Source organism: Rhineura floridana, chromosome 6 (genome assembly GCF_030035675.1).
Source record: "Rhineura floridana isolate rRhiFlo1 chromosome 6, rRhiFlo1.hap2, whole genome shotgun sequence".
NCBI classification, from domain to species: domain Eukaryota; kingdom Metazoa; phylum Chordata; class Lepidosauria; order Squamata; family Rhineuridae; genus Rhineura; species Rhineura floridana.
The window spans coordinates 84,544,157-84,571,397 of record NC_084485.1 but is presented as its reverse complement, the minus strand read 5'-3'; the positions used below and the strand labels follow the sequence as shown (position 1 = coordinate 84,571,397).

The 27,241-nt window shown below is 42.3% G+C and overlaps 1 protein-coding gene across 6 annotated transcripts in view; it reads right to left on the bottom strand.

The window, feature by feature from the left end:
• Positions 1-27,241, bottom strand: part of MAST2 (microtubule associated serine/threonine kinase 2) — a 284,336-nt gene that overhangs the window by 36,044 nt on the left and 221,051 nt on the right. For all 6 annotated transcript variants that reach the window (XR_009763527.1, XM_061632847.1, XM_061632851.1 and 3 more), the window contains 7 exons: positions 25,414-25,552; positions 24,137-24,269; positions 21,399-21,564; positions 10,374-10,475; positions 9,454-9,576; positions 7,802-7,911; positions 2,127-2,281 (listed from right to left, as the gene is read on the bottom strand). Coding sequence is in view for 5 of the 6 variants with exons in the window: in XM_061632847.1 (XP_061488831.1) it covers positions 2,127-2,281; positions 7,802-7,911; positions 9,454-9,576; positions 10,374-10,475; positions 21,399-21,564; positions 24,137-24,269; positions 25,414-25,552 (928 nt within the window). In the remaining variant the exon portion in view is untranslated. The remainder of the gene's footprint in view (positions 1-2,126; positions 2,282-7,801; positions 7,912-9,453; positions 9,577-10,373; positions 10,476-21,398; positions 21,565-24,136; positions 24,270-25,413; positions 25,553-27,241) is intronic.

Below are 27,241 nucleotides of genomic sequence, written 5' to 3'. Positions count from 1 at the left end.
TTCCGCTCCTACTTCGCGGATCGTTGCCAGAAGGTAGTGCTTGGGGAACATTGCTCGACACCCTGGACTCTCCATTGTGGAGTCCCTCAGGGGTCGGTTTTGTCCCCCATGCTTTTTAACATCTACATGAAGCCTCTGGGTGCGGTCATCAGGAGTTTTGGAGTGCGTTGCCATCAGTATGCTGATGACACGCAACTCTATTTCTCCTTTTCATCTTCTTCAGGTGAGTCTGTTGATGTGCTGAACCGTTGCCTGACCGTGATAATGGACTGGATGAGAGCTAATAAACTGAGACTCAATCCAGACAAGACTGAGACACTGTTGGTGAACGCCTTCCCCGCTCAGATGGTGGATGTGCATCCTGTTCTGGATGGGGTTACACTCCCCCTGAAAGAACAGGTCCATAGTTCGGGGGTTCTTTTTGACCCTTCCTTGTCTCTTGAGGCTCAAGTGGCCTCGGTGGCATGGAATGCGTTTTACCATCTCCGTTTGGTAGCCCAACTACGCCCCTATCTGGATGGCGACGACCTTGCCTCAGTTGTCCATGCTCTGGTAACTTCGAGATTGGATTACTGTAATGCGCTCTACATACGGCTGCCCTTGAAGACAGTTCGGAAGCTTCAGCTAGTGCAGAATGCGGCAGCTAGACTACTGACGAGGACCAGTCGGTCTTCGCACATAACTCCTGTTCTGGCTCGCCTGCACTGGCTACCTATTTGCTTCCGGGCGAGATTCAAGATGTTGGTTATGACCTATAAAGCCTTACATGGCGTAGAACCGCAATACCTGGTGGAACGCCTCTCCCGCTATGAACCTACCCGCTCACTTCGTTCGTCATCTAAGGCCCTCCTCTGGGTACCAACTCATTGTGAAGCCCGGAGGGTGGTTACTAGATCTAGGGCCTTTTCTGTGGTGGCCCCGAGTTGTGGAATAGCCTCCCTGAAGAGGTACGCCTGGCGCCTACACTACTATCTTTTCGGCGCCAGGTAAAGACCTTTTTATGCTCCCAGGCATTTTAATTACTCTAATCTTTTTAGCTTTTTAATCTTGTATACTAAGCTTTTATTTTTTATATTTTGTTTAACTGTATTTTGTTTTTCTTTATGTCATATATGTTTTGTGATTTTATTATTACAATGTATGTATTTTATCCTATGCTGTTTACCGCCCTAAGAGCTACTTGCTATGGGCGGTATATAAATGCAAACAAATAAATAAATAAATAAATAAATAAATAAATTCCTCATACTCTTTGGCACCACCACTGGAAAGTCCAAATGGAGCACTGATTTACATTTAATACCCTCAAAAAGAAAAAGAAGTGATAAATGGTGACAGTAGATGTATACATGATTTCCTCCCCACCTGCACTGATAAAAATTATTCCATTAAGTCAAATTATTGTGGTAGTTCCAGAGGTCAAGCTAGGTCAACTGTTTTATTTTAGCAAAAAACACAATTCTGCATTTGTATGTTTACTGAACCTGCATATTAATCTCCAACATCAATGGGATTTAAGCAGAACATCCTGAAGCTTGAAAAATAATGAAGCCACCAATTTCAATATTTATATTTTTATGAGAAGGAAATATTTATATTCAGCATCGTCAATGACCAATAGGTAGTCAACAACATCTGAAGAACACCATGTTGCCTAACTTTGGTCTAAAAATCTATCTATTTTGCTGCCCTGGGCTCCTGCTGGGAGGAAGGGCGGGATATAAATAAAATACTAAATAAATAAATAAATAATAAAAGGATGCTCACACCAACATCCAAATAAGCTACCAATATAGAGGTTTTACAGTCATGTATTTAATTTGGATATTGGCGTGAGCATCCTTTTTAGACCAAAGGTAGCCAACACAGTGTCCTTCAGATGTAGTCGACAACAAAGTCCATCAGCCCCAGCCAGCATGGTCAGATTTTTTTTCCTTAACAGTAGAACTTGTTTTGCTCTATTTATTGCAATATAGGTTTGCAAATGCTTCATGGCATATCCATAAAATAATAGCATATTACAAAATTAATCTATTCATACACTGCTTCCTCATCCACACAAGCATTTTTTATCCAACAGAGTCAAAGAGAAAAATCAAAGGACACCTAGCATTTGTTAGGCTCACATTTCAGGAGACCCAATCACCCAGCTGCGGTCTCGACTCTTCAGGCCACCAAGGCTATCTAGTCTGTCATCTTTTTCCTCACTCAGGCTACGCTTGGTGGGTGGTGGCGTTTTTCTTTCTTCATGGATGGAAAGACGTTCCATGCTGCTATACACCTACAGGTAAAATTCAATTGTATATTATTAGCATGACAAACAACACTGACAGACACTTTAAATCACAGGATCTTTCAGAATTACAATGTTTAAACTGGAAAGCTGGGATTTATTTATTTATTATTTAATTTATATCCCACTTTTACTCCCAGTAGGAGCCCAGAGCAGCAAACAAAAGCACTAAAAACACTTTAAAACATCATAAAAACAGACTTTAAAACATATTAAAACAAAACATCTTTAAAAACATTTTAAAAAAAGGTTTAAAAACACGTTTTTTAAAGAAGAAAATTTAAAAACACGTTTTTTAGAAAAAGGTTTAAAACATATTAAAAAGCTATTCCAACACAGACACAGACTGGGATAAAGTCTACATAAAAGGCTTGTTGAAAGAGGAAGGTCTTCAGTAAGTGCTGTCATGAACCTGTAATGGTCATGAGTTATTAAAAATCTAATAGCAATACTTTGGCTCCAGTAAGGGACTCTGGGAGACGGTTACAGTTGGAAAAGACAAGCCTTTGCCAATTTGCAAATCTGAGTTTCACTTCCCAGCTGAAGATGGTTAGAGAAGCCTTAACAAGCTGCACCTGTTTATCTTTGCTGATTAGCAAGTGCCTGGTACCCAAGGTCATCCTTGGCCTGTACAGTTGGAAAACACAGTTGGGAGGGGGGCCTGAAGGCGCGAAAATGTGAGAAACATCGAGAAGAGAGTTACATCAGCCAATTCCTGATTGGTCAATTAATCTTGGACCGTTAGGATCTTTTTCCTTTAAGTATAGGGCTAGAGACCCATAGCCTTTGTTCTCTGTTCTCTGCCTATGCTGACTGGCACCAGAGTTCCAAACCTTTCTGCCTTATGGTTCCAGGGGTTACTTATGGGAAGGCAACCTATGTCTGGTTCCATTGCTTTATGTTGAACATCCATCTCTCTTAGGAGAGGTGCCACGCAACCAACTACCTCGTGTGTAAGTAGTTAGGTGAGTTAGTTTGTTATTTTCTTGTTGTGTGTATGAATTCTCTTGTAAGAACCTAAACCCCTGTTGGGTGAATGGTCTTAAAGGATTACTTGCTGCTATATGTTATGTGCACTTATATATCTTAATAAAGCTACTTCTATTTAACCTGGTGTGTTCATTGAGAGAAAGGGTGGTTCTGGATTCAGTACCTTGACCCATCTCAGTCATTAACTACCAAAGAGGGTTAAGAAGTTAAAGGCTTGGATTTTAAGTGTTAAACCAGAGGTGCCTGGCAAGGAGTGTAACTGTGACTCTTGCCTTTTAGGACCTTGGTTTTATATATCTTCTGGGCTCAGAGATCCCCTGGCTCTGAGTGGATCAGTATACAGGGGTGGTGGCAGCCTACCTTCTACCTTGCAGGGTTGTTGTGAGCGTACACAGCCTTGGCAAGGGTGAAGTAGTAACTTTTGGTTCCAGCCTCATTTCCCTAAGGGTGGGGCTCTGAGTCTGATGCATGAACCCAGTACCTTGGTGGTCCGGGGGTCATGACAAGTGCTGAAAAGATAAAGGAGATGGCGCCTGTCTAATATTTAAGGGGAGGGAATTCCAAAGGGTACGTGCCACTAAACTAAAGGTCCGTTTCCTATGTTGTGCAGAATGGACCTCCTGATAAGATGGTATCTGCAGGAGGCTCTCGCCTGCAGAGCGCAGTAATCGACTGGGTATATAAGAGATAAGATGGTCTTTCAGGTATCCTGGTCCCAAGCTGTGTAGGGCTTTGTACACCAAAACTAAAAACTTGAACTTAGCCTGGCAGCTAACAGGTAGCAAGTGCAATTCTTTCAAGCAGCGGGGTGACATGTTGGCGATACCCTGCCCCAGTGAGTAGTCTTGCTGCTGCATTTTGCGCCAGCTACAGCTTCCGGACCAATCTCAAAGGTATCCCCACAAAGAACGCATTACAGTAATCCAGCCTGGATATTACCAGCGCATGGACAACAGTGGTCTGGCTATCCCAGTCCAGAAACAGCCACAAACGAATTTATGATGTCCTTAATTATCTGCTGTAGCCAACAAAAAGATGTAGGCACCCGAAACTTGCTCAGATGGGAGGAAAGAAGTAGTAGCAATCCAGTTTGTCTGTCCTTTCTGCAACTGTTAGTTGAATTAAAACCATGCATTCTGATATTTCTGTAAAGGCCTTTTTAGTTCCACAATTGCAACAGAGATTTTGGAAAGCAAAACTTCACCTGCTGGGGATGGTAAGATTTTCAAGCCCAGAGATAATCTATTTCTGAAACTGCTGTAGTATAAGTTTAACTGAGAGAGATTTTTTAATAAAATAAATCCTACCCCCTGCTGACTAATTTGCTTAGTCAATCATGCCTCAACTGCTTTACAATGACATTTTAAATCATTGAACAGTTAACAGGAGGGGGGAAAAGAAATCCATGTTTTTAAGCCTGAACTCAACAGAGAATCTGATTTGCATATGATACTGATGAAAACAACATTATTAAAAATTCACAACATCAACAGGATAGCTATTAATAAATTATCTGGCTGAATTGTCAGACAACATTTCCAACAATAATGAACCTTTCATGCTACCCACAATATGAATGCTGTATTATTTCTCAGAGCTTAAGGCATGCCTACATCACCTCAGTATGGCACCACGCCTCCCCAAATACTGCAAGTTTGGAGTCATTCTGTGTCTCATCACTGAGTATGCTAGATCAGCAGTCCAATTCTAGGTAGTTTTACATAAATCTTTGTGTGTTGTTAAAGCAGTACCAACCCCTTGTATACCCAGTCAATCACTGTGCTCTGCAGGTGAAGGCTGTGATGATCCTGTATTAGTGTAAATATGGTAAGTGCTGTTTGTATAGGAGATACATGGTAAGTGGAATGAAAGAGGAGGGGGGAGTGAATGGGCAATAGAATGCTGGATGATTGGCTGAGTGTTTAGAATGGCTGAGAGTATAAATGGAAGGATGACAGTTGAATCTGGGTGGACGGTGATCGTGAGTGGGTTGTTTTGGTGGGTTTTTGAGAGATTGGGTGGAGAGTTGGTGGATGTGAGGAGAGTGTGGAGTTCAGATTAATACTAAGACCAGTACCTCAGGAATAGATGAAACCATATGCTTAAGTGCCTTTATAAAGAAATCTTGTTATCTCTGTTATTTAATAAAAACTATTATTTGGTTTACCAAAGGCCTGATCCTTGGCTGGGGTTTCACAGACCAGAAGGGAGGGTAAGGTAATGACCAAGGCTGAAGGGAAACAGTAACAAATGGTGGCAGTGGTGAAGAGGAGATTATAACATTCATAAGTATCTATAGCAACCCTGAGTTATGAGTTATCTGCAGTGATACAAGGGGGTTGGGGACAGCTTAAGCACGCAGTCACAGAGGTAACCTGATTGAGAGAGACTCAGGCAGAGTCTCTGGGGATACTGGTTATAGGACGTGACTGGTGGTGCTGCCTAGCAGGAGGATCTGGTGAGGTCTATGCTAGAGCGGAGAGAGAAACCATAAAAAAGGACAGTCCGGACTGGTGGACTCCCTTGTGGTGCCTAGTGACAGGCAGTAGCCACGAGCAGGTAGGAACCTGACAGGGAGAGACAGGGAAGGGCGTCACAAGGGCCTTCTGCAGATACCATCTTATCAGGAGGTATGTACAATATAGAAAATGGACCTTTAGTGTGGCGGCACCTACCCTGTGGAATTCCCTCCCCTTGAATATTTGGCAGTCACCATTCTCTGCTATCTTTTCGGCGCCTTCTGAAGACTTTCCTCTTTCAACAAGCCTTTTAAGTTGAGACCTATCCCAGTCTGCATCTGTGTTAGAATTGCTTGTTAATATGGTTTTTTAAATAATGTTTTTAACCCTTTTTAAAAAGATGTTTTTAAAACTTGTTAAAAATGTTTTTAACATTGCTTTGTTTTAATGTATTTTAAGGTCTGTTTTTATGATGTGTTAAAGTGTTTTTAGCGCTTCTGTTTGCCTCCTGGGCTCCTGCTGGGAGGAAGGGTGGGATATAAATCAAATAATAAATAAATAAAATAAACCTTCTCACAATGTCCCTTTTGCCTAGATAAATATTTTTGTGGTCTCCCAAATCCTGACGCATTGTTCCCAGCCCTTTCCTTATTAAGCCTCTCATATAAATAAAGCTGATTTTGTGAAGAGTTATCACATACTAATTTCTTTCCTTTATAGGATGAAGAGTTTTGCCAAAAGGAGGAGTCTTGCATGTACAAAATACATGGAATGATTTGTACCAAAACAAACTTAAAATGAAAAAAATATGTAATAAGGGGTGCTGATGCATTTATACCCTTCAAAAAGCATAAGAACATAATCCCGTATGTTAGAAGCAGATGGCAAGCTAGCAAAGGTTGATCATTATCCATGGCCAATAGAAAAGGAAAATAACTGATTATTAATTTACAAAAACTGTGTCCCAAAAAATAATCTTGCATGATTTAATTCTTTTTTTTACCAATTTAATTTAGAAGCACTTAGAGGGCTATGAATAAACTGTTCTTACCTAATACATTCTGCTTTGCAGAATGAACACTTGCAAATCCCTGACATGTGCAAAAAAAATAATCAGTTAATAGTTCCTGTCATATAGCTACTACTGCTCAAAGTTTTATTGAGTATCTGAAATTTGATATTTAAACTGTTCATAGACAGATGGATCACTGCTATAGGCTTATCAAAAGAAATGGCCATAACTACACTTTAATGAAGCTAGATGCCTAATGCTGCTATTGTAGCTCAGACTTCAGCTATAGGCCGGAAGGACCTGAGACAGAGTAAGGCTTGATCTAGGCCTCTATTAACACTCATATTGCTTGCTATGTTTAACATTGGCAGCTAACTCTCAGTCAGGCTTCCTGTATGCTCTATACTTTTGGTCCCTAATGCCTCTCTCTTGTCAACAGTATAGAGCTTCTGCCCTTTTTTTCTGGGACAAACATTTTTCTAAAGTTAATTTAGGCTGCTTTTGCAGTATCTAATTGTGACAATATTTTCTTCCAGAGATGTGCTATGCATGATACTAATGTTAAGAAATACATATTAAGTCAAATTTCAAAATCTGTTTTGATTTTTCAGGAAAGTTCCTTGAGCAGGGCAGAAGACACAAGCATTCTGCTTATAGCATATTAGTATTACTAATCACCAAATTACTAATCACCAATCTTTCCTGAAAATCCTGACATGAATTTTCAGTTTCTACCTAATGTCTTGTATATTCTTCCACTGAAATAATTCCAAAAACAGTCCTGTTTATCATGGTCTATAAAGTCACAAATAATATTTATTTATTAACTGGTGTGTTACTCTGAGGTCACTTCAATACCATAAATTTCAACACAGAACTCCACTGGGTTCAGAGCCCATTCACAAATGGACAGTTGTTGTACAGGTAATCAATTGCCTCCTTAAAAAAAAGTGCAGCTTCCATGCAGATTTTAAAGATTGCACACTAATTCATACTGCTTAGAACATGACTTATTTCAAATCCCATTTATTTAAAAAACCCATATACCTTGCTAAACCTTGGAGAACATGAGGAAAACTGCCTAATTTCCACATGATCATCATCGTTCAAGTCCTCCTCTTCCTCAGAATCTAAATGCTGATACCGCTCAGTACGAGCTGCAAACAAGAATACAGAAATTAGCTAACATATTCAACATGGAGAGAGCAGTTGATTTTCTTTGGGTTTACAAACAAGTGACCTAAGCGGGATCAGTGGTTTTCTGAGCTTCATCAATTATAAACCAGGGAAATAATTAGACTTGATTCTTAGACAGCAGTCAATTTTTCCTTTCACCATCAAATTTTAATTTTTCTTGGCCACAATAAGCTACACAAAGGTATCAAAACAGATTTTAAAAGTATAGCATTGAACTTTTAAAATCAAAGAGTTACAGACAGTTATCCTGTTGGTCCACCATGACTATAATTAAAAGGGGAGTTTCAAATATAAATATCATGGATGGAGAAATCCAGTTAGCCTGGCTGTAATCTCTCATGTTTGTATTCAAATTATTTTCATGCTGTTTTGCTGCCTCAGGGAAATTGTAGGCACTTTTACTGATACTCCTCTGTCACCACTGCTGAATAAACAACTGTCTGTTGGGTGGACTAATACTTACACCCCTCAGGTAGCTGAGATAAGAATGTATTCACCTCATCTTAACTACAGAACACTGGGGCAGATTATGCAGGGCGCTTCTTAAGACACCCCAATAACAAATTCAAAAAAAATTCAGTAACACCTGTCTAAAGCTGAGGGCAGAGAGTGATAACTTCTCTTAACAGAAACTGATTCAGTTCTGATAGGTAGTTTTCATAGCCACTACAGAACTTAATTATTGCATATAAAGATCAATTTTTAAATTCTACTTTTGCAACTGACATCTCAAATCTAACAAAAATAGCTAAGAGAAAATTCATGTAAATGAAATGAGCTCTTTGATGTGCATGCTCTGCTGCAGAAGCAGATAAAGCCACTTGTACAGATCTATTGCTGTTGGCTAACAGAATTTCAGTTTTTTATTGGCCTTAACACCAGCTACATGCAATAAAGAAGACAGAAATGATAGATCCTGTCTGGCAGGCTTACCATGAAAGAAAACCTGTATCTGCTATCTACTCAAGGCTTTTCATCTCTAACTAGGATATATTTTTTCAATATTTTTATGAGGGTTGAAAACTTGCATTTTATTTTACTAAGAGAAGTTAGTCCAATCCAAACTTTATAGATCAGTCTGTGTAAGAGATCATCCTTAACTAGTCTTACCAATTTTAACACACCTACTGCTACTACTTCTTCATTTTCCCCAAATAAAACCAACTTGCAATGCACAAAGTTTAACTTTCAAATCAAATCCAGCCAAACAGAATTTCTTCAAATTGATAACAAACGTTGCCATGAGTTTATCTTTACAATACAGAAGAACCTTAATACAACCCAGACTTCTGAACCCTACACTGTGACCTGAGAATGACTTTTTTTTAACAGTGCAATATGAGTGATTTCTGAATCACAGAAGGTTAAATGGGTTTGTCTGAAAACTTGAAGGATGCTCACAGTTCTCTTTCATGACCAGGTCTTGTGTGCACAGTTTAATGTATGATGGTAACAATAATACTTAAAAACATCTACAGTTAACAGTGAACTTTATTCCTTACTGTCAAAGTAGCTAGTGTCATCTTCCGATTCTAACTGTGGAATAAATTCTGCTTTTTGTCGGAGTAATGAATTCCAGTCTAAGTCCTTGAAGAACCTGTGTTGTTTCACCTCAAAAGCACTCCCTGAAATGACATTGTGAGGAATTCTTAAAATCATGTCATAGTAAATACAGCCCAATTGACAAAATGTTCACCTCAAACCTAGACTGAAGTCATAGCTCAGCTGCAGACAAGTCACAGCCTAGTTTTCTCACTGAAATGATGGTAGGTTTTTATTGATATTAGCCTAAATCTTAAGAGCAGGGATGCATCTAAATAATGTAAGAAAAGAGAGGCAACCCCAAGAAAACCCCTAGTTTTTTAAGGGATTAAAACTGAAGAGTGTTTGTTTTACTTTATCACATGCTTGTTGGGTATCTTCAGGGTTATGTCATGTTTTACCTCAAATATCTTACCAAATGAGCATAGTGAGGTGCATAAGGATTTAGTGGCAGTATCAACTGAAGCCAAGGAACAATGCATAGAAACACTGAACCACTATCAAAGAGTGAAGCTCTTTATAGTCACTGAATCTACCTTTCAAAAATGTTTAATCAGCAGTGAACCTGATAAAACAGAGTAGAGCTCAGCTGGAAGACACAATGCTATGACTGTAACAGGTTAACAAATGGAAAGAAATTATGCATTCAACCCTTGCTCCCCATATGTAATGACTTATTTCTGCCACAGAACCCTTTATACTTTTTATGGCCATTGTACCATAGACTTAGGGAATAGCAGATCACTGAGGTGGTTAACTATATAGTTAACACAGGGCTCCCCTGCAGTTTTAGTGATGCATGTGTGCGTTTTGTTTTTTACAACTTGTAGTTGTGTTTCAGATTTTCTAGCAACCATTCTGATAAAAAATGAGTTTGTACCTGTTCCCAGTCTTTCCATAGGGTTTTGTCGGAGAAGTTTACCAATGAGGTCCTGTGCATCTGATGGCAAAGCATCATCTCCTTCTGGCCAGCCAATTTCATCTAGAGAAATTAGATTTATAGGATTAGAAAAATGCCCACTGAATGGACTTAATCCAGGCTCCAAACAGAATTCTGCTCATGGAATGAGACTTTCTTGCTCCCCCCCCCACCAATAATACAGCCCACTATGTCCCACTGAAACCATTCAGAAGGCTCGAAGGAGTCTCTGGGTGAGGGATGCAACACATGGCCTGCACAGGAAGGGGGATCTGGTGTAAAGGGGAGAGGGGATATCCCTTGCACTAATCAAAGTGCCTTCCACTTCTGCTACTGCTCAGTTGGATATCAAATATATATCTCATACCAAAAAAAATTTATTTAAACATACAATTTGTGCAAGGTCAGCAAATCTACTTAAGTTATAGCAGGTGATCCATTTACCAGCCAGTCATATTGTCTTCCCATGGTGACAAACTATATTTAGCTATCAAATGACTTAACATTTCTTATCTAATATTAATATTAACCTGTTATGCAATCTCCATCTATGCAATTTCATAATTTAAAACGAGCACATCTAAGGTTGCAATCTGGAAACTATTCAAACACTAAAGCATCCATGTCAATTCACATGCAAATAAACCAGCTGAAAATGGCTAACTGATTTCATTCCAATACATGTTACTCTAGTCTCACATCCTGCCTATAAGCACACAGTGCCTTGAATCCTAACTTCCACAAGTGGAGTTCCACTCACAGTATGGGGCTTTCCTGATCTTCCTTCCCAGTGCAACCCACCAACCCATGTCCCCCTAAAACCTGCTCCTAAGGGATTGGGGAATCCTGAGGAATACAAGGTGAGCTTACAGGCAGGGCCCATCTGAAATCCTGAAGAGTCGCTACCAGTAAGTGTAGACAAAACTGAACTAGATGGACCAAGGCAGCTTCCTATGTCCCTAAATCAGGCATCAATTTTTGAAGCTACAAAGTTCTTATAATAACCAGCTAGAAACAGTTTAGGGAGAGGAAGAAGCAAAAGGAGGCGGTGCTGATGGAATGGTCATGCTTCCCATTTCTGCCTCTGCTAGATACAGTTCAGGGAGAGGAAGAGCCAAAGGTAGATGGTATCAGCAGAGCAAATGCTTTCCCTCTGCTTCTCAGAACACAAGGCTCTCCTATAATTACAGGCAAGTGGTTATCAGAACAATAAATGGGAAACCTCCAGTCCAGTTAGATGTGGGGAACAGCGTCAAATTACTAATACAATTTTTGTTACTATGGGTATAAGACAGGGTTGCAATTGGCCCCTTTTCTTTTTAATTGTTTTTAAATGATTTGGCCCCATTTCTTCATAATGTTGACTCTCATGCTCCTAAATTGTCTAATGATAAAATACCATTGCTTTTGTATGCTGATGATGCCGTATTGTTATCCTTGTCCAGAATAGGGATAAATAGTTTATTATCTGCTTTTGGCACCTATTGCTGTAATAATAATAATCTGATTATTAATTATTGTAAATCTAAAGTCTTAGTGTTTTCTAAAGCTTGGAAACAGTACAAATGGATTTTAAATGGTAATGTTATTGAGCAAGTTTTACATATAAAATATTTAGGGATTCAAATGCAGAGTTCTGGGCTTTGGTCTGAACAACATAGGCAGGCAATTGATTCAGCCAGTTTTAGCCAGCAGGTTATTTTAAGATTCTTCTTTATGCAAGACGGTTGTTTCATTCCCTCTGCTATTCAAATTTATAAAGCAAAGATTCTGGCCCAACCAAATTTTTGTGGCTTTTTATACTGATTTTAATCTTTTGGTCTGTGACGGTCATGAGCCATGCAGGGAGGAGGCGAATAGATGAGGGCGAAACAGATGATGAGGACTTGGACTGGGAACCCATGGAGCAGGTAGACAGCGGGATGGACTCACAGGACACCCCAGCCCCCGTCTTTGACAGCTCAGCTCCTGACCCCGTGGAAGCTCCACTTGGCCTGTCTGACACTCTTCCAGTGGACACGCCCCCACCACTGGTGCTAGAGGTTCAACCCCGCACATCAGACTTTTCCCATGCAGACTTTTCCTACGCAGCTTCCCATGCCTGAACTGTTAGCAGCCCCCTACCATTGGAGAGGGAAGTTGAGATAAAACCACCTTCGCCCTGCACTCAGAGGTGCTTGAGGTGGGAAGTTCAACAGTGGGAGCTGAGGCGGTGTCTTCATTCGCACACACGATCCAAGCCTACTTAAGCTGACTCGGGGCGGAGGGGACCTGGTTGCTGAGAATTGCAAAGTCATGCTTAGGTAGAGCTAGAGCAGAGCTGAGTTCCTAGAATGAGTAGTTAGGTTAATGAGGCGAACTGCTTTGGATGTATCTATTACTTTAATAAAAAGAGGAAAAAGCCACAGCTGAGTCTGAATCCCTCGACTTTGGGCAGGACAGTTTGACTCAGCCACAGCCTCCTCCACCTGACACCTCCATGACAGAAGGAATGGAAGCAAGCGGCAGAGCCGGGGAGGACCTACAGAGAGCAGTCGAAACCCTGATAACCGAAGTTCAGAGCCTCTGAACCAAGACCCAATCTAAAAACGGAAAACCAGACCTTGCACCTCCAAATGACGCAACTGGTGACTCAAGCGATCCCCATGCAGCAAATACAGGGGCCCATATTGCCTGTGCCCACACCCCAAGTCAAGTCCCCGGTGGGAATGCCTGCCTGCTACAGCGTGAAAGTAGAGCAATTCACCACGTTCATAGACCAGTGCAAGCTTTACATACGAGTGTGACAGTCGGAATTCCCTGACAACGACATGAAGGTAGCATTCATCATCAGTCTCTTAGAAGGAGAGGCTGCCCAGTGGGCCACCCCACTGCTGCTCCGAAATGACCCAGTCTTGTCCCAGTATACCACCTTTGACGACACCATGGCTGAGATCTTTCGAGACCCCCAGTGAACAAAAACTGTATCCCGCAAACTGGGAAACCTGCGGCAGGGGAAAAACTCTGTTGGGACTTACACTAACACCTTTCTTATCCTTGCCCAGGAAACGGACTTTAATGATTTTGGTTCAATGTATTTGTATCACAATGGGCTCAGTGCGAAGGTCCTGGAGAAGTTGGCGTGAGCCCTGCAGCCGAGTACTTTCCCAGAGCTGGTCCATTTGTACCTGCACATAGACAGCTGGCTTGAAGGTCATCACCAGGAGCACAAAGCTGAGATGACTTGATCCTTGTGTCCCTTACCACTCTCCCACACCCACATCTCCCAAGGCGTGGGAACCTCGACACCACTGGGGGTGGAGCCCATGCAGATAGGGTGATGCAGCCACGCCTGATGGAGGCAGAGAAAGAGAAGCATCGGAAATAGGGACTGTGTCTATATTGTGGGAAGGTGGGGCACCTAGCTGAGATGTGTCCATCTAAGTCGGAAAACGCTCCAGTGCAGGAAAACTTCATCCCAGCTCTTTCAGAGGTCCACAAGCTGGGATTGACCGTGAGTCAGTGACCTCAAGTTAAGCCTCTCCCACCAAAGTCTGCTCTATATTTGCCAGTCCACCTAGAACATGTAGCTGCCTAGCATATAAGTGCATACAAAATTTACACCATGTATTAGCTAATACTGTAAGGCAGGACTTCCTGAACTGATTCATGGGCCACCAGTGGTCCATGAGCTTCTTTCAGATGGTCTGTGGCATGACTGTGGAGTTGTGGTTGAAGATGGGAGACGGCACACCCATAGCATTAAATATTCATATTGATTTTAATTGTATTTTATTGCTTCTTCTATTTCTTATTTAATTCCACATAATTCAAATTCTAATACATTAAAACATGATCTTTAATAAATAAAAACAATTAAAATACAATTAAAATCATACATGCATCTAGTACATCACAATTGTAGCATTACAATTGCTACAATAGGCAGAAAAATCATTAAGTGCTCTGCCAAGACCCTCAGCAATTTTCAAGTGGACAGTGGGGAAAAGGTTTGGGAACCACTGCTGCAATTTATAAAGGAGTGGCGTATCACAATAAGCCCAAGTTTAAAGACTAAAACAGTGTTAGGAAATAAATGAAATAAGACCCGCAAGACAACATAAAGTTACAATTGCAAGCCTGCATTCTGTTACCTTTCCCAATTTCATCCTTTTTAAGCTAATGAAGGGCATTTTCTAACTAATTCACATACTTAAGTTCTGTCCTGGGTAAATTATTGGACAACATTAATAAGGCTACAATTATTATACTGGAGAACAGGTCTTGCTAAGGAAGAATTAGCACCAGTAAATCCTGCTCCACTAAACTTTTGAACTCTTTGAATGTGTCAACAAGCATGTAGATATAGTCCAGTAAAAAGTATATGACAAAGCCCCTCACCAAAGGTTCCTGACTAAACTTAGAATATCATAAGATCGGTAAATATAGCCTCCATTTTGAGGGGCATTCTGACTCTGAAAACATGAAATTCTTACCGTGAATTTCTATTCCCGGGGGTTCCTAGAGGGCAGTCCTGACTCTTGGGAATGGATCCTCCCTCTGGCTGTGTAGGCAGGGTCCACTCCTAAACACCTCACCCAAGGGGAGGGGCGATCCCTACTCTCCAGACTGGATGTCAGAGCAAGAACGACCCTTCCACCCCATCCAGTGTCCCGAGTTGTAGCCAACCCCGATTCAATTATCTCGCTGCTTCCACAGGACACACTGGAACTTATTAAAATAGACTACAACAGAAGTCTGATAAAGAACTAACTAACTATAACTGAGAACATTTGTTAATGATGCAGTTAGTAAAAATGCCAGGAAATTCCTGGGGGGTCCTGGCTACCTCCCCACATGTGGGATGCTGGCAGAAGCCTCTAATTGTGTATGACTCGTTTTCCGGAACGAAGAGGTGGGGTCCTGCCCTCCAGGAACCCCAGGCATAGAAATTCACGGTAAGAATTTCATGTTTTCCCTGGGGGTTCCTGGAGGGCAGTCCTGACTCATGGGATATATCAGAGCTGCCAGTACCAGGGTGGGGTTCCAGACAGATGGTCATGTGCGCACTACTCTTTGTAAAACCTTGTGACTGAATGCTGCGTCAGATGCCCAGGAACCAACCTTGTAGTGCTTAAAGAATGTATGTAGTGAAGCCCATGTAGCTGCCCTGCAAATATCTAATAGGGGAAAACTACCTTTGAAAGCTGCTGAAGTAGAAGCCCCTCTTAGGGAATGGGCTGTGAGCCCTCCGGGAGGGGTTTTCCCTTGAGCTTGACAAGCCAAAACTATTGCTCCTTGAGCCAGCGTGAGATGGAGGAGGATAAGACCTTACATCCAGGAGACTTCTTGCCAAAGGACACAAACACAAAAGACTGAGGTCCTATCCAGATAGAATCTAAGGGCCCTATGGACATCCAGGGTGAACCCGGGTTTGGACAGAAAGAAGGCAAGACCACCTCCTGAAACCTATAGAACAATGAGTTAATCTTAGGAATGAAAGATGGGTCCGGACGAAGTACCACCTTGTCCTGGTGGAATATGCAGAGCTGGCTGTCCAAAGACAATGCCCCCAGCTCTGACACTCTACGTGCTGAAGTAATGGCCACTAAGAAGATGGTTTTAAGTGTCAGAAACTTAAGGTGGCAGGTAGCTAAGGGCTTGAAGGGGGGGTCCCATAAGCTCGGATAATACCCAGTTCAGATTCCATGTGGGGAATCGGTGGACGACTGGGAGATTCTGCTGCCCAACCCCTTTTAGGAAATGTTGGAAAGCAGGGTGAGCAAATAAGGAAAAATCCCCTCTACATCCCAGAATGCTACCTAGTTCTGCGGCTTGTCGCCTAATAGTACTAGTGCTCAAACCCTTCTCTAATCCTGACTAGAGGAAACCCAAAATGTCAACCAACTTCCTGGAAAAGGGATCCCTCCCCCGAGCGCGACACCAACTGAGAAAAACTTTCCAAGTGGAATTGTAAGTTTTAATTGTGGAGGCTTTACGAGATCACATAATCGTGTCTAAAACCTCCTCCGAGAACCCCAACTCCCTCATCCATAGCTGCTCAACCACCATACTGTCAGATGGAAGAAGTCTGGATGGGGATGAACTATGAGTCCCTAGAGCAACATGCCCTCCCAAGATGGAAGGCACCAGGGCCTCTCTCTGAATAGATGGGTATATATGCTCATGGGGTCTGAACTGGCAGTGACCGACCAGAAGAGAGACCTCAGGGTTGTAGTGGACAGCACGATGAAAATGTCGACCCAGTGTGTGGCAGCTGTGAAAAAGGCAAATTCCATGCTAGCGATAATTAGGAAAGGTATTGAAAATAAAACAGCCGATATCATCATGCCGTTGTATAAATCTATGGTGCGGCCGCATTTGGAATACTGTGTACAGTTCTGGCCGCCTCATCTCAAAAAGGATATTATAGAGTTGGAAAAGGTTCAGGAAAGGCAACCAGAATGATCAAGGGGATGGAGCGACTCCGTTATGAGGAAAGGTTGCAGTATTTGGGGATTTTAGTTTAGAGAAAAGGCGGGTCAGAGGAGACATGATAGAAGTGTATAAAATTATGCATGGCATTGAGAAAGTGGATAGAGAAAAGTTCTTCTCCCTCTCTCATAATACTAGAACTCGTGGACATTCAAAGAAGCTGAATGTTGGAAGATTCAGGACAGACAAAAGGAAGTACTTCTTTACTCAGCGCATAGTTAAACTATGGAATTTGCTCCCACAAGATGCAGTAATGGCCACCAGCTTGGATGGCTTTAAAAGAAGATTAGACAAATTCATGGAGGACAGGGCTATCAATGGCTACTAGCTATGATGGCTGTGCTCTGCCACCCTAGTCAGAGGCAGCATGCTTCTGAAAACCAGTTGCCGGAAGCCTCAGGAGGGGAGAGTGTTCTTGCACTCAGGTCCTGCTTGCGGGCTTTCCCCAGGCACCTGGTTGGCCACTGTGAGAACAGGATGCTGGACTAGATGGGCCACTGGCCTGATCCAGCAGGCTCTTCTTATGTTCTTATGAATCAGATCTGGGAACCACGGCCTCCTCAGCCAGTATGGTGCAGTGAGAATCACCTCCGCCCTCATATGGCGGATTCGTCGAATGGTCTGAGGGATGAGGCTGAACGGTGGGAAGGCATAGAGTAGCACCTGAGACCACCGCCTCTAGAGCATCCATCACCAGTGCTCCTTCTGACTGGTGCCGAGAGAAGAAACGGGGACCTGGGCATTGTGTGGCATCGCAAAAAGGTCCATGATCAGGCTCCCAAAATGAAGAACTACATGCTGGAAAACCTGGGGATTTAATTGCCACTCTGCAGCCAATATTGTCATCCTGCTCAGCCAATCTGCTGTAACATTCAGTGTCCCTGCCACATACTCCACTCTCAGAGACTGTATGCGTCTCTCCGCCCATTTGAACAACCGGTGAGCCTCCTACATCAGGGCTCTCAATCACGTGCCGCCCTGATGGTTCAAATAAGACTTGGTAGATACATTGTCGGTTCTCACCAACACATGGCTTCCCTCTGTGAGGGGAGCGAATGCCAACATCGCTAGCCTGACTGCTCTCAGTTCCAGCCAATTGATGCTCTGTTGAACTTCCTTGGCTGACCAGACCCCCTGTGTCACATATGAGTCCAGGTGGAGCCCCCCACCGGAAAGGCTGGCATCTGTAGTGATCACCTTTCTGACTGGATTTCTAGGCTTACTCCCTCTCTCAGCTGCTTGAGGGGCCAGCCACCAGTTCAGGCTCCTGTGTAGGGTTTGTGGAATGAGAATATTCTGCGTGTGTTGGTGTACAATGCTTTCCTGGAAGAGAAGCAGTAGCTAGAGAAGAGGATGTGTGTGGAAACATGCCCAGCTCACCAAGTCCTGGCACAAAACCAACACGCCCTGTAATTTTGCCAGTTCCATCAGATCCTCGGACTCCGATGACACCACCTTGCTCATCTGGGTCTGAATTTTGTCCACTCTTTTGTTCGTGAGTCTCATTTGAAACTGTTGTGAATTTATCCTCACTCCCAGATGAGTGATATCCTGTGTAGGTTGTAGAGCACTCTTCTTGAGATTCACAATGAATCCATGGTTCTGAAGGCACGACATAGTGGTTTCCACGTCGGCAGGGCATTGTTCCTTCGAAGGTGCCCTTATCAAGGTGTCACTGAGTTAAGGGTGTACTCTCACCCCCAGGGTTCTGAGATAAGCTACTAAGGCAACTAGAACTTTTGTGAAAACCCTGGAAGCGGAGGTGAGACCAAACGGGAGTGCTCTGTACTGATAATGCCAACCTCTGTAGCAAAACCGCAGAAACTATCTGTGTTTCTTGCATATCGGGACATGGATATAGGCTTCTGACAAATCTATTGAAGCCATCCAATGGGGTTATGGCCTGCACAACTGATTTGAGGGTCTCCATCTTGAATTTTTTGTAGGCCATCCTCCTGTTGAGCCATTTGAGATCGAGTATGGCCCTGCCCTTGCCATTCTTCTTTGGAATGAGAAAGAAGATGGAGTACACTCCCCAATCCTGCGTCAGAACTGGTTCCACTGTGCGGATTGATAGAAGATGACTTATAGCTTTGCAAAACGCTCTGTGTTTGTCCGGCTTCTTGGATTGCGGAGTAGCTGTGAATTTTTCCCTTGGTTGCCTGGAAAACTCCAAGGAGTACCCTAAGGGAACTGTCTGAGTACCCATCGGTCCATTGTAGTTTGCATCCATCTGTCTGCAAAGTGTTCGAGTATTCCTCCTATCGCTCCCAGGGGAGGCTGGGGCCTGGTGTCAGGCCGAGTGACTCTTCTTGGGCCTGTTTTGAAACTTGTGGCTGGAAATTTCTGCACAGGGCTGCCTCCACGTGTTTGTCGCAGGGGTCCTTGGACCCCCTTCCCCTTCTGACGGGATGGTGGCTGAAGATTACAAAGCTGCCACGAGATAATCCACTGTTGGTGTTCTAAGCTGATCCACAGAGGTATTGATTGATTGATTGATTGCACTTGTACACCACCCCATAGCCGAAGGTCTCTGGGCAGTTTACAGCAATAAAAAAAATTAAAACAAATATACAATTTAAAACACATCTTTTAAAAACAATTTAAAACACCATTTTAAAATTTAAAACAATATAAAAACAATTTAAAACACATGCTAAAATGCCTGGGAGAAGAGGAAAGTCTTGACCTGGTGCCGAAAAGATAACAGTGTTGGTAATGCTTACTGACCAGCTTGTGTGCGGGTTTATGCTTATTGGGGGTAGCCCACTCCCCTTTCCATAACTCCAGGAATGAGTCGGGGAAGGGAACAGTAGAGGCTTTTTGCTGGCCCTCTGGGAAGGCAGATATAGCTCCCTTAGAATGGGAAGCCTTGCCTTCTGCGACTGTAACCTGCTCTTCAGGGAGCTCCAATATTCTCCTAGCCTCGGCAACCATGGCTGGAAAGAACTCAGACTGGAAAAGCCTTCCCTTAGGGGGTGGAGCCTCTAGCTCTTCCTCTGAGAGCACTCCTTCCTCTCTCTCCTCCAGAGAAAGACAGCCCTCAGAATCTGAAAGCAGACCCAGAACTTCTGCCACCTTCCTGCTGTGCTTGCGCTTTCCCACAATTCCCTTAATCCATGCCAGGAATTTCAGGAATTCCTCCTTCCCCGGGATACCAGCCACATGGGGACCACGTGCACTCACCCCTTCCATACCTAGAACCTGCAGCTCTGCAGCTGATTCGACCCTGGAAGAACAGTTGGAGAAGAGATCTTCCTGGCAGCTTCCTGGGAGGCACTTACTGGGTCCTCCGCAAGGCTAGTTGCCAGGGATCTATCAGCTCTGCTGCTCTCCATGGCGTCTTCCAAGTAAGCTCTCACCAATCCCAAGGTGGGGGTGGGTGAAGAACCTCTCTGAGCTTCAGTTCGGAACGAGTAGTTTTGGCGGGAAATGCGCAGTCCGCACCAGCAGCCTGCCCACCGAAAATTGCGGCCACGCCTCTCTGGGTGAGTAGGCGCACCCCGCTGGTGCTTCTGAACCACTGCTGGCTCACTTTTACTCCTAGACCTTGGCTCTCTCTCCTCAGTTACTTAGGCTCCCTCGCTGCTCCGCAAATGCAGCGGTAATTTCCCCCTCAACCCGCTCTAACCAAGGTAAGAGGGAAGGGTGGGTGAAGGGAAGGGGAGAAGAGCAGGTTAGCAAAAAAATGTGAGGGGAAAAACCAAATAAAAAACAAAAAACAATAGAAGTCGTTGAGCTCTGAGGAGCTCTGCTAAACCCAGCCGTTTCCAGTGAAAGGCAGGGCCAGTCTGGAGAGCAGGGATGACCCCTCCCGCTGGTTGAGGCGTTTAGAAGTGGACCCTGCCTACACAAGAGTCAGGACTCCCTCTAGGAACCTCCGGGGAATATCAGTTCACAGGGAGAGAGGACTACAGGTTCGTGGGCTCATGAAAACATCTGGCTGACCACTTGGAAACAGAACATTAGCCTACATGAAGCTATCGTCTCAATCCACAGGATAATACGTTCTTGTGATCTGCTCTACTATTCTTGCAAGTGAATTAACTGCATGAGCCTACTTTACAATGTGCTCTCACATCAGGTCTGGTACACGCCTTGGCAGTCACTGGCTCAGCTGTTCTGATGTCACGGGCGGCCTTGCAAACCTTGAGTCAGAGAGCTGATACTTTACAGACAACAAAACTTTTGATTCTGATGTCAAAAATCCAATTGTTGCTCCCTTCTTGCTACTGTTTTCACGGTTTAATTGTTGTACTGTGTTTGCTCTGCTTTTAATTTATTATTTTCATTATATTTTAATGTTTTTAATCTGAATGCTGCCTTAGTGGCTAAGGCAGAGCAGAAATTTTTTATAATAATTAAATAAAAACCAAGTTAAATTAAACAGCCCTGGAATATTTTTGGACCCTGTGTTTTCTAGTATCTTGAGCACTGATCAACCAATCAGTCTCAGCCATACATCAAATAGAGACAGACAACACTTGCTGTTTATAAAGGTAGGATATGTACCACTGATAACTTGTCCAAATAACTCTTCAGGTGTGTCACCAAAAAAAGGAACACAGCCAACTAGGAACTCATACAAGATTACTCCCATGGCCCACCAATCCACAGGCTTTCCATAACCCTGCCGCAAGATGACTTCTGGGGCAATGTATTCTGGAGTCCCACACACCTAAACATGAAAGAAAGGAAAAAACAATGTAAAGTAACTATTGCATTTAAAAGAGCTCTTAGTTTCCATAGTTTATGAAGATTGTCCTTCCCACTAGAAGCATCCCAGACAATGGGACTCAATATTAGACAAGCGAAAATGCCACAAAGCATCTGCTCAGGCATTATAAAAATTACCCCAGCTATCCTGAGAAGGCTTAGAAGATTTCAAAAACAAACTTATGTACAGTGGCAAGAAAAAGTCTGTGAACCCTAAGGATAATTATGGAAATTCCATTGTTTTACCATGAAAGCCTTTGTGAATCAAAACTAATCCTTTTCTAAACATCCAGCAGGGTTTATCTTAACTAGTTTTGTGTCTTGCGAAATAAAACAATGTGTAAATTAGGCAAACAAAGAGCACATAAGAGTCAGGGTATGTGCAAAAGTAAATGAACCCCTGGTTGCATCAGCTCAATTAAAGGGAATAATTAGAATCAGGTGCTTAAGTAATTTGGTGGATTTGCAGGAATGATCTTGGGAGGCCCCACTCTATAAAAGGATCAGAAGCGTTTTGAGTCTGGTCTTCATCATATGGCTGTAGGGAAACATGTCATGTCACAATCAAAAGACATCTCTGAGGACCTCAAAAAAGCAGTTATTGCTGCTCATCAGTTTAGATAGGGTTATAAAACCATTTCTAAGGATTTGGGGCTCCATCAATCCACTGTCAGACAGCAAGTCTACAAATGGAGAAGGTTCAAGTCCACAGTCATTCTACCCAGGAGCAGTAATTCTACCACAATCTCTCCAAGAACAAACCAATGCATGATTCCAGGAAGTCACAGAGAACCCCAGAGTAACATCCAAGGATCTGCAGGCCACTCTCGCTTAAACTAATGGGAGTGTTCATGACTCAACAATTAGGAAAAGACTGAACAAAAATGGTGTTCATGGGAGGATAGCCAGGAGGAAACCACTACTCTTTTAGAAAGAACATTGCTGCCCATCTGACATTTGTTAAAGATCTCATAGATAATTGCCAAGACTTCTTGAACAATGTTCTTTGGACAGATCAATCAAAGGTAGAATTTTTTGGCCTCAATGAGAAATGTTATGTTTGGCAAAAAAACAAACACTGAGTTCAAACAGAAGAACCTCATCCTAACCATCAAGCATGATGGTGGGAATGTGATGGTTTGGGCTTGCTTTGCTGCCTCAGGACCTGGATGACTTGCCATCATTGACACAGGCATGAATTCTGCAGGGTATAAGAAGATTCTAGAGGAGAATGTCAGGCCATCTATCTGAGAGCTGAAGCTGAACCGAAAGTGGGTCATGCAACACGACAATGATCCTAAACATACAAGCAGATATACCTAAGAATGGCTGTGGAAGAAGAAATTCTGTATTTTAGAATAGCCTAGTTAAAGTCCGGACCTAAACCCCACCAAAATGTTGTGGCAGGACCTGAAGTGAGCTGTTCATGCAATGAAGCCCTCAAATATCACACAGTTGGAGCAGTTCTGTAAGGAGGAATGGGCCAAGATTCCTTGTGTGAGACTGACCAACAGTTATAGGAAACGCTTACTTGAAGTTATTGCTGTTCAGGGGATGCCACCAGATATTGAAACTAAAGGTTCACATACTTTTTCACATATGAATATTGACTGTTGAATCAGTTGTGGATATATAAATGTTGAAATCATGTTTATGTGTCATTTGTTTAATCAGGTTATCTTTTGTACTTTATCCAGGATTAAGATCTATTAACATTTTAGGTTGGAAATATGTGACAATTAGACAAATTCATGGAGGACAGGGCTATCAATGGCTACTAGCCGTGATGGCTGTGCTGTGCCACCCTAGTCAGAGGCAGCATGCTTCTGAAAACCAGTTGCCGGAAGCCTCAGGAGGGGAGAGTGTTCTTGCACTCGGGTCCTGCTTGCTAGCTTCCCCCAGGCACCTGGTTGGCCACTGTGAGAACAGGATGCTGGACTAGATGGGCCACTGGCCTGATCCAGCAGGCTCTTCTTATGTTCTTATGTTCTTATGACAATCCTAAGCGGTTCACAAACTTTTTTAGAGCTTGGAAAAGTTACTTTTTTGAACTACAACTCCCATCAGCCCCAGCCAGCATGGCGCTGGCTGGGGCTGATGGGAGTTGTAGTTCAAAAAAGTAACTTTTCCAAGCTCTGCTTTTTCTTGCCACTGTAGTTGAAGCTCTTTTTATAAATAAAATAATTTATCTATAAGACAACTCAATCTAACACACACAAAAAATGTCCAACAGTGCCATAGCTTTGCCACCAATTATATAAGCATATTAAAGTTCCACAAAAAAGTTTATGGACAGACATAAGAATCATCAGGATGAGTGTAACTTGGCAATCCAAATGGGACTGTATCTTTAGCTGCCCTATATTTAGGGATCTGTAATACCCTTTGGTATTTATTTGGATTTTATTATGCTACCCCTGGATCAAAGATGTAAATATTGTAAAATTTGCACTGAGCATACTTGTTCTAGGCATCTTTAAAGTACAGTGTGTGCAGTTATTTACAGAGGTTTCAAAAATGTAACTTTAGTGTACCTGCTTATCCAAGAATTCTCTGGCATCTTTCTCAATGTGACCTTCATACAGGTTGGTAGTCAGGCTCATTAAGCCGATTTTAGAGAGGCCAAAGTCAGTCAACTTGATGTGACCCATTGATGTTATGAGAAGACTGAAAAGGGAAAACATAATGCTATGTATGAAAAGTAAAGCAAACTACAGTGTTATACTATTTACTATATACCAAAACACTTGATAACATGTTACCTAGTGTCTTGCTGCCACAGAAGATAAGGCCTTGTGGGAGACACAGGTGAAAAGTTAAGACAAGTGTTATTTAAATGCAGCAAGGTTTCAAAGGTTTCAAAGGCTAAATTGAAGCAGATTTCTGAAGAACTGTCATCTGTTTAACTCAATGCAGATATCAAGAACTGTGCCAATGAAGAAGTGCTAACTTGCGAGTGTGTGCTGAAGATTACTGAGAGAGACTTAAGTACCTTAAAGACCAAATAATTTATTCAGATGTGTGAAGGTAAGATGGTGGAGATTTGTTTGTTAAACAACAAACTAATCAAAAGCTATTCACAGCATCTCTCTCACACGCACCTACCTCAACATAATATTTCTTGCAATAATCATCTCTAGATCCTATGAACTAGCCAAACCGAAGTCATCATAATGAGGAAGGGCTTTACCTGCTCCCTAAAAACTGAACAGAGGCAAACTTCCACAAAGAAAGAGTTCTACAGAACTAGGACCATAGCCCTTCCCAAGCAAAAGACACTTCCTTAAGTGAGGGAGCACTGACTAAGGCCTTTCCTGCCAATCTTAACATGGACCATTTCAGGTGGAAAAGTATTCCCAAGGAACTGTAAAAGTCAGCATGAGCACCTTTATTTGGGTCTGAAAGCTATCAGCAACATTTCAATGTTGTACTGAACTGGCACCTATACACTGTAAATTAAAGTCTAAGCCAAACTTATCTGGTATAAAATTATATGACGTGTTCAGCCTGTATTTTTAGTGGCCATTAATGTTTGAGCACTTCTCAAGGACAATGTGATCCACTTTGCTATATTTGAAATGTAACTCTCACTTCAAATTTTGGTCATCATGGATGAAGAAATAGTTTTTCAAATACATGTTTAAATAAGCACATAACATCTTTAAAGAAAGAGCTCAATAACAACAATGAAAACATTAAAATAAAAAGTTGCCCTTGCAGAAGAGAAAAAATGGCACACATCGTTCCTATAATTATTTATAGCATGGACAGCTGCAACTACAGGTCCAAACACAAGAAGCTAAAAGCGTACTTGTCAGGCTTTAGGTCACGATGGACGATGCCATAATTATGGAGATATTCCAGTGCCAGAACAGTTTCTGCAAAATACATCCTTGCCATATCAACAGGCAAAGCTCCAATATTCTTCAAGAGAGTTGCACAATCACCTCCTAGGACAAAATGAAAATGTAACATACAAAGATAAGAAACAATTGGGGTAATTCTGGTCTGTAAGTCATAGCTGACAAATAAAACTTATTATAGCACAATCCTATACATATCTACTTAGGCCTAAGTCCTACTGAGTTCAGTGCTTACTCCTAGGTAGGTGGGTACAAGATTGCAAACTGGTACTACAACTTTATAATACCTTCTTTTATATTTGTTATGTTTTGGCCCAAGGGGCAAAAAATAAATGGCAGGGCATTGCTTCAAGAGACCAGGTAGTCTTCTATGTATTTAGATGAGCACTCGGACTACAACAGTATCCCACAGAATGCCCAGTTTTTAAAGACTTTTCATAATGGTGATACACAATGGTGAAAGCACAAGGGGACTACAGCTCCAAATTTCTCATTACTAGTGATACCCTAACCAATAGGTACCTAAGAAACTATGCAATTACAGAGCATCACAGCCACAGCAGCTGTGCTTGTTGAGTTTAAAAAATGACAAAAAACTTGCAGTGATTTTTTTTAAAAGCAAATTCTACACAGGCTTTAAGAACTCTCAAAGGGCAGACAGCTCCACAGCTATGGGGTAAAAGACTTGCAGTAGCTTTCCTATTCTCACTTTATACAAAAAAGGGCAACAAAGATATTTTGGTTTACTAAAAGTGGGCATGACCTCCTCTACAGAATGTTGGGTCCAATCCACTGAGAGCTTTGCAAATCAAAATCTTGATCCATCCTAAGAAGACAACCACTGCAGACAGCGGAAGACAGATGTATGCTCCTCGCAACCCAGTCTATGAAGTGGTGGGAACCTATCCTTGCACTAGCTAAAACTTCTGGATAATCATCAAGGTTGCTCCATGCTGAGTGCACTACTACAGTGGGCTTTAAAAGACACAAATAGGAGTTGTCAAATTAGTATCCAACAACGTGAGACGCAGCTGTCAAATCAAATATAGTTGTGAAAAACCTCCTGGACACTGGGCAACGGAATTCTAGAACACCGCAAAAGCTAAAAGCCTAAGAAATTAGGGGAAACTGATCAAGGATATTTTGACTAAATCTAGCCATTCCTCAAGTCAGAGTCTCTGCCAAACATCACTGGACTTCATTCTGTGTGGATAATACTATAATTGTAATTACTGTTTACTACACTTAGTTGTCACATACTATATAAAATGTCTCAAAGTGACTTGCAACTGTAAAAAAATACAAATACAAAGATTTAAAACACTGAAAGAATAAAACATTATTATTTACTAAAAGTGCTCATCCTGCAATATTATAAAAGGATGAATCCTACCCCACTGTACTAAAAGATGAACACCAAAAAACGCTAGGGTTATCATACCATATGATCCCAATTAAGAACCAACTGCCTGGGTAAATAGGGAGGTGTACTTGGCATCTAAAAGTTGATAATGATGGTGCCAGGCACACCTCTCTGCCAAGAACATTTCACAGCCCGAGAACCACCACTGAAAAGGCCCATTCTTGTATTGCTGCCACCCACAACTCTCTTGGAAGGGACACACAAACAAGGGCCCCGCATGACAAATGCAGGATCCAAGAAGGTTCATGTGGAGAGAGAGAGTTCTTAAGATATTGGGGTCCTGAGTCCCGTAAGACTTTATAGATCAAAACCTTGAATTCAGCCCAGTGACTAATCAGCAGCCAATGCAGTCA